Source organism: Lactuca saligna, chromosome 4, assembly GCF_052625555.1.
Source record: "Lactuca saligna cultivar CGN05327 chromosome 4, ASM5262555v1, whole genome shotgun sequence".
Classification (NCBI taxonomy): domain Eukaryota; kingdom Viridiplantae; phylum Streptophyta; class Magnoliopsida; order Asterales; family Asteraceae; genus Lactuca; species Lactuca saligna.
Window position 1 is genome coordinate 3398480 of NC_136420.1, and position 16453 is coordinate 3414932.

The 16453-nt window shown below is 35.8% G+C and overlaps 1 protein-coding gene and 1 pseudogene across 1 annotated transcript; both read left to right on the plus strand.

Annotated features, from left to right (window-relative positions):
* Nucleotides 1-9302: 9302 nt before the first annotated feature.
* Nucleotides 9303-12747, plus strand: LOC145038411 (uncharacterized; annotated as a pseudogene).
* A 2096-nt stretch (nucleotides 12748-14843) lies between these two features.
* On the plus strand, nucleotides 14844-16228 carry LOC145038413 (uncharacterized). Its single transcript, XM_078986784.1, has 5 exons — nucleotides 14844-14869; nucleotides 14955-15081; nucleotides 15166-15468; nucleotides 15733-15840; nucleotides 15932-16228. The coding sequence occupies exons 1-5, from the start codon at nucleotides 14844-14846 to the stop codon at nucleotides 16226-16228; spliced, it is 861 nt and encodes a 286-aa protein (XP_078842910.1).
* Nucleotides 16229-16453: the final 225 nt, after the last annotated feature.

The window sequence follows — 16453 nt, forward strand, 5'->3', positions numbered from 1 at the left end:
CAGTGTGGTTGGTCCGCCCGCACCGGGCCTTCAACCCACCTGGTCCACTCTCTGAGTCTACAGTATGACTGGTCTGCCCGCGCCCGAGCCTTCAGTCGGCCTGGTCCACTCTCCAAGCCTCGGCACGTCTGGTCCGCCCTCGTGGGGCCTACAGCCTATCTGGACCGCTCGCTGGGCCTTCGGAATAACCGGTCCGCCCTGGGTATCTTGGTCTACAACACGAAGCAGGACCCGCCTCAACCCAACTCCAGTCCAGACAACCATGTGCACATAAACATACAATCACATAACAATTCATATTCAGGCAAACCGATCTAGCAGATCACATAATACAACATACTCTAACAGGATACCGACCTAACCGGTCACTACCATAGCCTCACCCTACATACCAGGATACCGACCTTAACCAGGTCTCTAACGAATACCATCCTAACTACCCGGATGCAAACATATCAAGCAATAATATAACAACAGATACTCGGATCTCAATCCGATAAAGGGTCGGCCTTGGTGCCTTAGACCCTGTTGATATAGTGAGGATAACTCACCTTGAAACTGCCGGCTGAAAGGATAAGATCACGCTGCTCCAAACTCCGACACGAACTCCTCCACTGAACACCAAAACACTCAACTCAATAAATACCCTTAATTACCAAAATACCCCTGGAAGACAACTGGTCAACCTTTGGACAAAGTCAAAGTCAACCCCTGACTGACTTTACTCGCCTAGTCAACCCGATGACTCACCGAGTCCCCAAGCTTAGAACTTCCCTCAAACCGCGACTTAACTCGCCGAGTCACCCCGAGACTCGCTGAGTCCAACAACTCTGAGTCTACTCACACCCAACTCACCGAGTCATCCCTTGACTCACCGATTCTCGACTCAGCCAGAAAATATTAGGACTCTTTGACAAGACTCGCCGAGTCCAAGAACAGACTCGCTGAGTCTAAGTCTATCTTCAACCTACTATCCAAGTTGTTCATCCAACTCGTCGAGCTCCAGCTCATCATCAAGCAACTCGTCGATTCCACCCATGTGACTCGTCGAGTACCACTGGGTCTGAATCCATACATAAGCTTTCCAAGCCATGCAGATGATCAAAACCATAGATCTACTTCTCCTAAGGCCATCCATCACGTAAAGTGGCAATCTTTACGTGAATCCAAGAAGATCTAGGCATTTTTACTCTAGGGTTTTGGGTTTGGGACAAGATAGCTCCATCAACAACACAAGAACAGGGACTTTAATGCTCTTAAGACCTTCTCCACTCCAGATCTGAGGTAGCAACCTCATATCCATCCTTCAAACTCAAGATGCCACAAATCTAAGCTTCCCACACAACCCCAAAATGAAGAATCTAGAAGAACACAGCCAAAGAACAAGATATTACCTCAAAATGAAGTCTCCAACAGCAAGAGATCCGAATCTAAACAAAGCCCTTTGATCCAAGTCGCGACCCTACTCGCCGAGTCCATCCATGGACTCGCCGAGTTGCCCTTCAAGATTTACACTTTTATCCCTTTAACTCTACTCTTGCTATTCCGGGATGTTACACGCAGGCTCAACTGCTCAAACCCAATCTCATGACTCAAATGCATCAAGTGTATCTATTTCATCTCTATGTGGAGACACACTTCCAGTTGGTTCCCAAGTGGATCCAATTGAGACGAGTCGCCCTAAGGTCTCCAGGGCATCACATGTACACTATTTTAAGCTTGAGGAGGTGAACTCCATTTTTATTCTTGTTGCACAAACACTTGAAACACAAGTTGCATCGCAAGGCAATTCTTCCTCCTTAACCAGAACTGAGTCAAAGCCAGACTTGACTATAGGTTAAGGAGACCGAGGAAGCTCAAGAAATCCTATCCCGCCACCATTACTTTAAAGTGGTCTAGGCGTAGGGAGAACAACAGTGCAAGGATCCACGAACCTAAAGGACACCTTGGTACGAAACCAAGGATTTGACGGATATCAATATGATGATTCTTGGACTCAGTATCGACCAACTACTGAGTCCGGAATCGGAAAATTGAAGCATTTCAAAGGGATTTCAAGGCAAGGAAACAATAATAAGTTCAACAGCAACAATAAGGAGAAAAATATCTTCAATCAGTTGCCAAGTATTGGCCAAACTCCTTCAACAACACCAAAACTATTCACAACATTCTGCAAATTCAAGAATGAATGTCGAAAATGGAAACAACAGTTCAACAAGCTCAAAACCTTCAAGGTGGTGCTGGTACATCAAAGCCTCCTCCCACTCAAGAAATCCATGATTCCAATGATGATGGAACCGAAGTCGAGATCAGCTCAGGCCCCATGTTTGGCCTTGATGATCTTGAACTTGATTATGTTCAGCAAACGCCACACACAAACGAATTTCTAGTGGTTTTTGACGATGAAGAACCTAGTGGATCCCAACACACCACTTCAAAGCCCAAATCAATGAACAAGAAGAAACTGGTTGTCTCGAGAAAGGAATTCCCGAGTCTTCGATCTAATGTCGACCAAATCTTGGCAGCAGTCACAATTAATCAATTGCATAAATCTGATGTGGCAGCACGGCAATCACTTTCTGGGTGGGTAGAAAGACTGTAAACAAGAGAACGAATGGCCGCAGAATGCGTATCTCTAAAATTTGAAACAGGAATTCGAGCATTGGATAATAGTTGCACTACTGATCACTAGGGGTTTATGGCAACTGCGGAAAACTTAATCCAAGAGGTCACCGCACTGAATAATGAACTCAAAACAACTCTTGATAATCAAGTAGCCGATTCCAAACAACTCGTAGAAGAAACATACAATGCCTACGAATCTACCATTACGGTTCTCCAACCAAACATCAACAACTTAAGGCGTTCACTCACTGCCAACTCACATGCTAATGCAATTCTCAAACTCACAAAGAAATCCATCAACTTCTGTTCAACATAGAAATCCCAAACAACCAAAAACTTAGTGATGTAATAAAGTCCCAATTTGATGAAGTATTTTCAAAGATTGATGGACTAAAATAGTGGTTTGAGGAGCAACAAGTTGTTTCTTCCTCAAAGAGGGAAGTGGGTATTCTTATCCGCATCATCATCAAGACTCTCCACATCAAACTACAATAATTCCACTTTATCACCCAATTCATCAAAGGATGCCAACTCCGCAACCGCAACCTTCACCGTGACCATATCCCAAACAAACAACTCCGTTTCAATCTCCACATCAAACTCCAGTTCATTCTTCAGATCAAACTCCACCACAACAGGATCCACAACAACATTCTTCACATCAATCCCCTCCACCACAACAGGGTCCCCCACAAGAACAAGATCAACATCAATCTCCACTAAAACAAGATCCCCCGTAACAAGAAGTTCAACATCGATCTCCTCCACGCCAAGAAACTCATCCTCATTTCAGGAAGTTGGCACCAACGATGTCTTCGGATCACTCCAGTGATTCTGTTGCCACTCGTCAAAGGAAAAGGACGGGAGGTCAGCAAAATTTGCTAAACAAATATGGAGAGAACATGGTTTTGATACAACCATGGATGAGTCTCTAATCAACTCTTGGGTTAATCCCACTCGAAGACTCATTGATGATGATTACAAACCAATCATAACTTATGTCGAACCTCCATCCGATGGATGTTGGGATGTTCCTGATGGTTTTGAGCATTCTAACACTCCTATGGTGTACATGCAACCATAGAAACCTTGGATTTATGTGTTCTCTAATATACATGCAAATTTGATTTTTCCAAGGTTCTCATCCTAACTAGCATGTTATGGGGTACTTGTAACATAAAATATAGTAGAATGACATACCTTTTTCTTATGGTTTATAGCTTGGAGTTTTGAGAGCCTAGCACCAATAATGTGAATGCCTCAAGTGGAATCACAAATCACCACACAACTTGGAAAATTTGAGAGAATAATATTGCACACTAGAAATCGGCTCACACTCTCTATCACACACACTAGTGCCATTTCATGTGCCAAAGACCTCTTTATATAGGGTGCATTAAGGTTACATCCGTGTAAACCCTAATACCCATGACCTTTTATTTCTATAGGATCCATGGGTTAAAAACTCCATGGACTATCCATGCAAGCTTAGCCAATCCTAAATGAACATTAGCCCATTCTATATATATATATATGAGTCCATATTTAATAAGTTTTGATCACTAAATTATTTCCAAATTAATTCTTGATCAATACTAATTAAATAATTGATTTCATATTAATATATTATAACTTATAATATATTAATAAATCATAAATATACTATTCTCAAAAGACTATCCATACAAATTGTTTTGGTGAAGTGCAACCCAAATGGACCATGCTGTGTCGGGTTAAGTACATACCAAATGTAGTTATGGACTTAGACACTTTATCCAATAGTCTTCCACTTGGATAAGTCTGATAACTATAGTTGTAAGTATGACTTTAGGAACCCACCAACAATTTTAGCTCTTAAAGCTCTATAGAACTATGAAATGCCATTTTAGATAAGTTGTCATATAATCCTCTGTTCTTAAGATATCACCCGAACAAATACATGGAACAACGTCGTACTTAGTGTCTAGCAGTTTGTTTCCTGATTTCCGATTTGTTTGACATAGAACTAAACTGAACACGTCAATTTGGTTCTAACTGGTCCTGGTACATAGGTCAAAACATAATCATCGAGGGGCCCAAATATCGCTTCTAGTCCTCCAAGGACTAAAACGAATAGATAAACTTTGACTCATATGCTTGTACTAACTACTTGTTCAATCATACACAAAGGCACGTTTTATAACATCAAGTTACTGATGCGTTTTTGTACAATCAGTGTACAACCAACTCATAGTCAACAACTCATATCTCTAGGTTTGAAGACTTATATTATATTACCGTCTCACGATGTGACATCCCCAATTTCACGGCCAGACACTACAAGAAAAAGTCGAAATAACTACGGAAATTTACTACGAAAGTAAAATCCGTAGTTATTTTGCTACAGATTATGCTACAGAATGGCTTGTTGTAGCTCTTTTACTATGGAATTTGCTATAGAATTGCATTCTGTAGCAAATATCTAAATAACTACGGCATTTAGCTACGGTATGAAAAACTGTAGGTACTTTACTATGGACTATGCTACAAAATCGTTAGTCGTAGGTATATTTGCTACAGAATTATGTTCTTTAGCTAATATTCAGATAACTACAGAATTTTACTACGGAATCGGAATTCGTAGTTATCATGCTACGGAATTTCCTACAGAATTATAAGTCGTTGGTATTTTGCTACAGATCATATACGTTGTAACTATTATATGTACTATAAAATAAAAACCACATTAATATTATGCAATACAGTTTTTCAATATTCAATTTTTATGTGTTTAGATGCTTTTCAAGTCAAGTTGAAACACTAGAGACCGACACATTATATTTAAGACTGAAATTACTATATATATGACAACAAGAAGTGAAAGATTAAAAACGGTGGAAATTATTTGGTCTCGAAGACTGAAAATCAGAAAACCAAATCGAACCCATCGAAATCGATTTAAACTATACCATATATCAAATTCAGTATTTGAATATTGTTTTTTGGTTGTAGTTTTTGTCTCATAAACTTTAGATCAAACCGATCGGTTTAAACTTTTCAGTTCGAAAATTTGAATTGCGTTAATTAAATATAAAGCTATATCTTATATTTTTATATTAAAGCGAACCGAAACTGATTACCACCCTAAGCTAGATTGAAGTCATTTTTTTGTTCTAGGTCCAAAAAAATTTAACATCCAAGTTGCATTTGAGTCATTGAGTCAACCAAAAGTAAAAAGAAAAAAAGAAAAATCCAAATATCCAAGTTTCTTTTGACTTTCATATCAATGAATTATTCATATAGAATCCGTCTCACTTCAATTTTATTTCACACTCCGACTCAGACCACCCCGATGCTACTCGCCAGTGGCGGAGTTAATACATTAAAGAAAACATTAGGGGCGGTCGGATGCCTAGCCACCCCTAACGTTTTCTAATTTTACTGTAATAATTAGATAACACATCAAAACATTAAAGAATTGGTTTTTAATTAACATATTTGTATTCAAATAACATGGCCACACTCGGATTCTAAATTGAAAAAGATCCGATTCCGAAATTGAAAAAGACAGTTACATCTTTGGTATGTTTTTTAATTACTATTGTGTATTTAATATTTTGTAATTTGCCATTGATTATATATTATTAAAAATGGTATTTTTTTTCTTATAATTATAATGATAAAGTCAATAAGGAGTATAATTCAATTAATGAAACATTATTTGTCTATAATTTATATAAATGTTTAATATTTCCATTAAAAAAAAAAAAAAAAAACTGTTTAGTATTGATTTGTTAACGGAATCAAACAAATTGAATTTGACCTAAAAAAAGCTAAAAAAACAATTATTTAACTCTAAATAAAAAATCCCCTTTTCGTTTCTTATTTTCACATTCCCGCTTCCCTTCTCCCACTTCCTGTGAGATTTCCGATCCGACGATAGTTTGTATCGTTGATGTTTCCCTTCTCCATCGAAGATATACAGTTGACCGATCTCGTCATCCCTCTTCTCTATTTCAGTATTTGCCAACGATTTCCTCTAAAACAAAGACACAGGTAATTTTCGTTCTGACTTCTTTTATGCAAAAGATTGAAGAAAAAAACACTTACAGATAGAAACTTTTTGAGGTGTTTCCCTGAACCGATATCTATAATCGCTGCAAAACCTTTGTTTAACTCAATTCTCAGGGATGAAACAATTTCCAAAACGGGTTTCTGTGGAATCAAAACTTTAGGAATTTTGGTGGAGATCTGTATAAAACACCAACTCATGAATGAGGGTATCAAATTAGTGAGATAGTAAGATAAAACACTTACATGTTGATAAAGGCCAAGACATTTAACCAATTTAAGAATCAGACCGTTACAAACAAGAGTCATCAAATGATATTCCAGCACTTCAAAAATAAACCAGATGATTGAAACTCCAACATACGATTCCACCAGATACCTTCTTATCCTTCTTTAGGGGCACATTAGCGGCTTAGCAGCATTACAGATTATAAAACTTAGATGATGAACAGATAAGAGTAAGACCTCCATTGGTCGTTTCAGCAATGATATTAAGCATGTTTCACATTTGGTGGTATTATATTCAGGGCCGGCCCTAGAGGGAGGGCAAGCTGGGCGACCGCCCCGGGCCTCGCCAAATCTTGGGGCCCCTAAAAATTACGTTTAATATATATATGTTTAGATAATATAAAAAAGAATATGCAGAAAACAACCAAAAATGCTTGTAGTTGAGATGGGTGAGACGCAAGATGCAAGCAGGAGGGTTATATGTTCGAATCTTGTCACTGCATTTTTTTGGCATTTTTTAATTCTCTTAAATACAAGCAACTTCTTCGTAAATGAATCACCTTTTTTCCGCATCTTTTGATGGAAGCGATTTTTTTTTGTGTCTGGTCATGGAAGCGGGAAAATCAAGTCTCTCAATTCTCCCAAAAGATTCTATTTCCCAAAGCAACCTCTCATAATCGACTTCATAAACAGTAAGCAATAGACACTTGTAATTTGTAAACCCCTTTCTAATATCTGAATGTGTATCGTATCTCTGAATCTGTGTAATATATACTACTTCCGATTTTGAATCCTCCAGTTTTTGGTTTTAAATCTTTAATTTCAAAGGTCTGATCTAGACTTGAGTTTGAAACATATTCCGTTGTCAAGTTCTATGTTTTGATTGTGAACTTCCAATTTGGGACTCGATGAACTCTAAAATATATGATTTATGATTTTGCATCCACAATTTTAGAGAGGAACAGTAAATTGAACGGTTGATTGTGAAAAGCCTTAAACGAAGTGTAGGTATCAAGAAAATGTGGTAAAGTTAATGTTATTAACAACCATACTTTCACTGCCCACCAAGTGTTTGATGATATTCTGAGTTCATTGGAACTATTGGTTTTACATGCTTTGTTCTCTTTTGATTATATTCTAGCTTTCTTTGTTAGTTAATTGGATGTGGATACATAATTCCTTTGTTTTCAGATACTTTAATGCAAAAAACCTTAATCTTATCTTTCGGCTAGCATTCTCTTGAAATTATGTAATTGATGGTGATTCACTTGACAGTTAGTTGAACATTACATCATGCTATATAATTCAGTAATTCGCATACTCTTTTAATAAAGATTATTATTGAAAATCGATATAGGATCAATAGATATACTATTTTATTATGTGTTACATGTGCTTGTTAAAGATTAATTGTGTGATTTGTAGTGTTCATTCAGAATTATTTATTTCTGTATTTTTTGTTGGATCCCATTGTCACATGTTTTTTTGTTGTCAATTTCCTGAGTATAGTCTTGATGATACGTGGAACTTGGTTTCTTTTTTTTCATTATTACACTTGTTTGCTGTTAAAAAAATTATTAAGGGCCTCATATCTTTTATTTTGCCCCGGGCCTAAAATCGGGTTGGACCGGCCCTGATTATATTATGACATACAAGTAAAAAATTATTCTTTTTCAACCCAAGAAGAAACACCCTTTTGCTTTTGTAATATTAATTATTAACACTTAAGAAAAGATAATTCGAATGTGAGCAATCTTTACGAAGCAAACAGGTAACATATTAACTGGAAACATATTATTATTTTCTTTTTACGCATGCAACTCAACATATCAGCACATTACCCACAACAGCAACATATTAGGCCCATAAAATCACTAAACAGCATCAGGGGTAAAATGGTCAATGGCATATACTTTGTTATTTTGTATTATTTATGTTACATTTAATCTATGGTTGCTGTAAATACAAATTAGGTCAGTTTGTATTGATTAAATTTGGAAGTCATACTGACAAACTATCTAATTTTACATACTATTGGAATTATCATGTATTATTTAACTTTTTAATTTGCATCTTATTTTTTGTTTTTGCATATCTAACACTTGTTATTTTCTTTCGTACAGATTCAATATACTTAAATAAAATATTAGAAATGGACAATACAGATCGAAATTGGATGTATGAAAGGCTAGATGCTGATGGATTCATATCTCCTATTTTTAGAAATGGCTTGAACACTTTCATCAAATTTGCTTGTAGCAAACAACATTTTATGGATGGAGAAAAAATTAAATGTCCTTGCAAAAAATGCCTAAACAGACCATATAGAGAAATTGAAGATGTAAAGTTTCACTTGTCTAAGTTTGGTTTTATTCCAAACTACCATGTGTGGGATAAACATGGAGAACCAACTACAGGTTGTACTTCATCACAAATGGATGACACAACCACTGAGTCTGAATCAACAACATGAACCCTCTTATAGGGAGATGATTTTGGATGCTGCAGGACCTGATTTCATGACAACCCATATCGATGAGGAGCCAAATCCACAAGATAAGATTTTTTTTGATATGCTTAAGGCTGCTGATAGAGAGTTGTGGTCTGGTTGTGAAAAAGTAACACAATTGTCTGTTGTGGCTCGGTTATTGAATATCAAATCTGAATATCGCATCCCTGAGGAATGTTTTGATTCAATTTGTCAATTGATGAAGGATGGTTTACCAAAGGACAATACCATGGTTGATAGTTTATATGAGACAAAAAAATTAATACAAGGACTTGGTCTACCCGTGGAATTGATTGATTGTTGTATGTATGGATGCATGTTATATTGGCGAGGAGATAAAGATCTAGATCAATGCAAATTTTGTGAAGCGCCAAGGTATAAAAAGTCAAGAAATTCTTCTAAGTTTTCACGTGTACCTTTTTCCCGAATGCATTATTTGCCTTTGACTCCAAGGCTGAAGAGATTGTATGCTTCTCGAGCAACAGCTGCTTCCATGCGATGGCATGCACAAGATCATGGGCATGATGTTGGAGTTATGTGTCATCCGTCTGATTCTGATGCTTGGAAGCAATTTGATGTTATCAATCCGTCATTTGCAGCCGAAAGTCGTAATGTTAGGTTGGGACTATGCACAGATGGGTTCCAACCCCATGGAACCTCAGGAGCACAACATTCAACGTGGCCCATTATAATTACACCATATAACTTGCCACCGTCTATGTGTATGAAGGAACCCTACATGTTTTTGACTGCAATTGTGCCCGGACCTAAAAACCCTAAGCAAAGGTTAGATGTTTTCCTTCAACCTGTTATAGCAGAACTCAAAGACTTATGGGAAGAAGGCATCGTAACTTTTGATGTATCACTTAAACAAAATTTTCAAATGAGAGCCGCTTTAATGTGGACAATTAGCGATTTCCCTGCATATGGCATGCTATCTGGTTGGGCAACTGCAGGTAAGCTAGCATGTCCACATTGTGGAAAATATTCACAAGCATTTAGGCTGCCAAACGGTAAAAAGATTTCTTGGTTTGATTGTCATAGAAGATTTCTCAAATCTGATCACCCATTCAGATTGAATAAGACTAAGTTCACCAAGAACCGTATAGAAGAAAGGGGTCCTCCTCCAATTATGAATGGTGTAGAAATTTTAAGGGAAATTGAAGATTTTGGCTTGTTAAAAGTGACAGAAGTTAATGCTGAGTTAGTAAATAAATCATGTAGCAAAAAAGTTGGATGTGGTTGGAAAAAAAGAAGCATATTCTGGGATTTGCCATATTGGAAAACAAATTTAATAAGACATAATTTTGATGTTATGCACGTTGAGAAGAATTTTTTTGAAAATTTGTTTTACACAGTAATGGATGTGAAGGACAAGACAAAGGACAATACAAAAGCAAGAGCTGATTTGAAAGTCTTCTATAATAGAAAAGGTTTTGGTAAAAATCAAGTTACAGGTCAATATACAAAAGCGCCATATGCGTTAAGCAAGGAGGAAAAAAAAAGTCGTATGTAAATGGGTGGAGAATTTGACATTTCCAGATGGTTATGTGTCGAATCTCGGGAGATGTGTAGACTTGAGCACACATAGACTATTTGGAATGAAGAGTCATGATTGCCATGTATTTATGCAAAGATTGTTGCCAATTGCGTTCCACGAGATGTTACCAACCAAGGTGTGGGAAGCAATCACTGAGATAAGTCTTTTCTTTAGAAGCTTAACCGCAACAGTAATTACTGTTGAAGACATGAAAAGGCTTGAAGCTGAAATTCCTGTAATTCTTTGTAAATTGGAGGAGATATTTGTCCCTGGATTTTTTGACTCGATTGAACATTTACCGATACATTTACCATATGAAGCAAAGATAGGAGGCCCTGTTCAATATCGTTGGATGTATCCATTTGAAAGGTTAATTTTGTACTTCGCATTATATTTTATACATTAAATGTTAACTTTGGTTAACTTTAATATGTTGTCTGTTCCATTGTAGATTGCTCCATCAATTGAAAAAGGATGTTAAAAACAAAGCTAGAGTGGAAGGGTCAATTTGCAATGCATTCTTGGTTCGTGAAGCCTCAAACTTTTGCTCTCACTATTTCGAGCCCCATGTTTATACACGTATCAGAAAGATGCCTCGTAATGATGATGGAGGAGCTGAAGATGTTGATGAAGAAAAGTTGAGTATATTTTTACATCATGGCCGCGCATATGGAAAACTCAAGAGTAGGAGGTTAAGTGATAAGGAGTTTAATGCATTACATTCTTACATACTATTTAATGAAGAGAAGGTGCAACCGTATGTCAAGTAAGCTTGTAATTGACATTTCAAAGTAACATATTATTCAACTTTGCATGATTTCATATTATTTTTATTATGTGTACAGAAAATATGAAAGGTTGCTGAAAGAACTATATCCTGATATAAGCGAACATGATCTCATGGAAGAAGTGGATACAAACTTTGCCTCCTGGTTTGAGAATTATGTGAGTGCTTAGGATATTATTATTATTATTATTATTATTATTATTATTATTATTATTATTATTATTATTATTATTATTATTATTATTATTATTGACAGATTTCTTATGTAGTTCCTTTTATGTAATATAGGCACGTCAAAATCAAATAAAGAACAAGTATATACATGATCTTTCAAGAAGACCCTTAAGGATGGTGAAATTATATAACGTCTACTTTGTCAATGGTTATAAGTTTCATACAGAATCATATGGTGCTAACAAAGTGACAATGAATAGTGGAGTGTGTATAAGTAGCGACTCTTGTGATTACTATGGCAGGTTGTTGGAAATACTAGAAGTTGAATATCCTGGTTTGCCAATCAAAAGCACAGTCTTGTTCAACTGTGAATGGTATGATCCAAATCCTAATGTTGGGGTCAAGGTCCATAAGCAATATAAGCTGGTTGATATAAACAAACAAAGAAAGTTTAGAAAGTTTGAACCATTTGTTTTAGCTGTGCAAGCAACTCAAGTTTGTTTCATTCCATACCCTAGCATGAAGCAAAACATGTCTGATTGGTTAGCTGTATGTAAAGTTAAACCACGTGGATGGATTGATGTACAAAATACTACTAATAATAAAAATGATGATGCTTTTCAAGATGATGAAGCGGAACCAAATGAAATCATTAGCCCTATGGAAGAAGCATCCACAAGTTCACGTGATGAAACAATCGAGTATGGCGACATCTCAAGCAATGCTTCTAGTGATGATAATGATGATGACAATGAGGGTGAGTTTGGGTACAATTCATCAACAAACGAAGAAGAAGACGGAAATGATGATATGTATGATGATGATAATGAGTAAGGTTTCATTAACGATTTGTTTGAAACTTTAGAGATTTGTTTTTTTGGTTTTAGTTGCTTTACAAATGGGAACGATATTGGTATTGATTTGTTTGTTACACCATCACAGTTTAATTATTTTAGTTTATTATAACATTGTAATCTATATGCATATATAGGACAAACCAATTTATACTCTGTGTTGCTTTTTCCTAGCAAGGGTATTTTAGTCTTTCTAATTTTTTTTTGTAGTCCTTTTGGTGGAAACTTTGGTTAATGATGTGGGGAAATGCTAATATGTTAAGGGGTAAATACGGAATTTCCTTAAATAAAATTGGACATATTGAAAATCAAAAAAAGATATCGTATGATGTTATGCCCAGCAACCTGATCCAATTAAGATTGATCAGGCCAATCCTGACACAGCTTGGGTCGGTCCAAACTAACCAGTCCAATAACATTTCCAACTTTGTTCTTGTTCAGGTCCAGGTTTTGTGTTATTTTTCAATTTACTTTATGTTTGATTTTGTAAAAATAGTTGGTTTTTGTGCTTTATACGGATGAATATGGACAGATTAGGACAATAACAAATCATTTTGGTGGGATACAGGGTGGTATTTCTAATGGAGATGTCATATACATGAGAATAGCCTTCAAAAAAACATCTACAATTGGAGTAAGTATTATTAAATTTTGAGAAAAATAGTTGATTGATTTCTTTGACTACAATTGGAGTAACTATTGTTTGAAATTTTCCATGAGATTTGGCATATGGATATAATTTCGAGCATATATGAATAAGTAGATAATAATAAGTAATGTCAACAACATCTATAACAAGGAAGGGTATTTTGTGTATTTTCAAAGGAAAAAGGTTTCATACTGCAATAATTTTAGTTACGGGAGTGAGTTTCAGCTACAAAATCATTTTGTTACCCATTCCATATATATAAAATCATTACCATGTAAATCATACGGATATATATTTACATATATCTTATCATTGATTGAAATTTTTTAATCCTTGTTTCAAATCCCGCCAAACCAAATCTCCCTGTATCTAATCCTTAAAAACCAATTCCCATTAATTACGCATAACTTCCCCATGTCAAGAGTAATCCTGGTGGTGGACGTCTTTGTTCGTCCTGCTTTCCTATCGACTTCTAGGGCTGTTCGTTGCTTCTTACTATTGTGCTCCCACAGATTCTGGTAAATTTTCTTTTATTTCTTCCATCTTCTTCTTAATCTTTATCTTTTATAAGTATCAAAGATAGTAAAATTAATCATGTAATTTAGTTGTGTTTCTACAATTTCTACATAAATCTGTTCGATCTTCTCTAGTTTCTACATCGAGATCCCACCGAATAAAAAAATTGATTGTTGAAGAATTTTTTTTTACCGATCAGAATAACACCAGTTCGTGATTGGATTGCTACTAGACAACCGTATATGGCTTTACAGAAAAGTAGGAAGACACTAAAAGGAAAGATACCCACAAATGTTTCACTTATCGGTCATTTATATGTTGTTGTCTGCCATACTTCTTGATTTTATCAGACTTTTTTTATCAGTTTCAATATAACTTGTTTGTTTATGTGTAAACCTGGCCTCCTTATAATATTTCATTTCAAATTTGTTATTACAGAAGAGATGTCTCCGTTCCCATTGAAAGGACATCCAACAAGGCCACACAAGAACATGCATAGGTTGTTACAAAGGTACACGAATGAAGCATCCACCCCTGCATCCACACCGACTATGAGGCCGACAACATCTACCTCCCCACTGTTTGGTACTCAATCAGCCCCAATAACCACCCATTCATCCACACCAACACCATCATTTTCCCCTACATCGACAACGACAACATCTACTACCCCCATAATGTTTAATACCTTATCAGCCCCTTCATCCGCATCAACCCCACTGTTTAGTACCCTGTCATCCCCTTCATCCACATCAGCCCCACTGTTTAGTACCCTATCAACCCCTTCATCCACATCAGCCACATCATCATCCCCTTCATCTACACAAGCCCCATCATCCGCCCCTTCCTCCACAGCAGCCACATCGACACCGATTGCTACTGAACAAGAAGATGCACAACTAGAACAACGCATGAATATTACAGTTCGGGCAAATACGTAAGTGAAAATACTAATTGATTTTCATATTTTTTTTATTTAAGTTTGATTAGTTCATATTATTATGCATTTTTTTGTTTTGTAGATTATTACCTTCAGGTAAATGTTCGTCCATAATTACGAAATCATTCCTAGATAAAGTGGACGAAAATGGATATAAGTGGGTAAATTTAAGTGAAGAGACAAAAATTTTCTATTGGGAAGAGTTTCAGGTAGATTATTTATTATTATGTTTTTTTGTAATTATTAGTCACACTAATCACATATTATAACTTAATTGTTATTATGAATTATAGAAAAAATGCCAGTGGGATGTTGCTGTTAGTGACTCACTCGTCAAGGCTGCTTGGGAACAAAAGGCCAAAGAAAGATATCGACAGTACATCTATGACATAAGCACAAGAAACCCAACTCGTGAAAAGCCATGTCACATAGAAATACAAGTATGGAATGCTTGGAATGCAATATGGAATTCAGAGGACTTCAAGAAAAAATCAGAGCAAAATAAAAAAAATAGGCGTAAAGGTGTAGTTGGTGGAAAAGCCCCACCTACCCATAATGGTGGATCGGCTTCACATCAACAAATTGCTGCTGATATGGTATGTGTATTTTAACTACTAATATTATTTTTAACATCTTATTTTCATTTCATCTAATGGAGGTGTGTTTTAATTATTTTGGCATATTACATTCATGTTTACTTATGATCATTTTTTGAAAAGTGTTATAGCAATCTATAATATTTGTATAATATAACCACCGCCTTTCCTTATTATTGGTTAATGTAAATTATTAAAGTCTAGTATGATAATTTATTTCTTTCATTTCATGTTGTGTTTGACATATACTTGGTGTTAATGTAGGAGGAATATACAGGAAAAGCTCCATCATGCTATGAACTATTCATGTTTACTCATACTAAGGATCATGATGGAAAAACATTTCAAGTTGACAAAGCTAAAGAAGTTCATGTAAGTTTATTTCTAATTTACTTGATAAAAGGAATTTTTTTTAAAAAAATCTTGTATAAAAAAATATATTAATGCAACAATATCATTATAGGATTTGTTTGTGTCTCTACGTGCGGATTTGGCATTGCTAGGAGAGGAAGTTCCTGAAAGCGAACTGTTTTATGCAGCTGTTGGAGGACATGATCGTAAGAAAAGAGTTTATGGGCTTGGATCATATGGCAGGTCCATTTTTCGTGAAAACTCCTCTCAAACATGCACTTCACCAGATACAAGTTTTGAGAAAGATCATCTCGAGAGGAAGATCCAGAAATTAGAGGAAACCATAAACCAACAAAGGATGGAGTTGGATGATGTGAGAAACATGGTTAATGATATGAATAATCAGTGATACACTCTTTATTGATTGCATTTTAGGATTTCTAGTTGAGTTTGAGTATTACACTAATTTGATTGGTGCTTTGGACATAGGGGTATTTCATTTGACGATAAACTATTTTTTTATTAAGTATTTTTGTAATTTCTTTTATTGTTATTGCAATTTCAGAATCTTGATTTTGTTATAAATTCGCTTCAGAAGAAAAAATTGAATCATTCTTTTATGTTTTTTAAATAA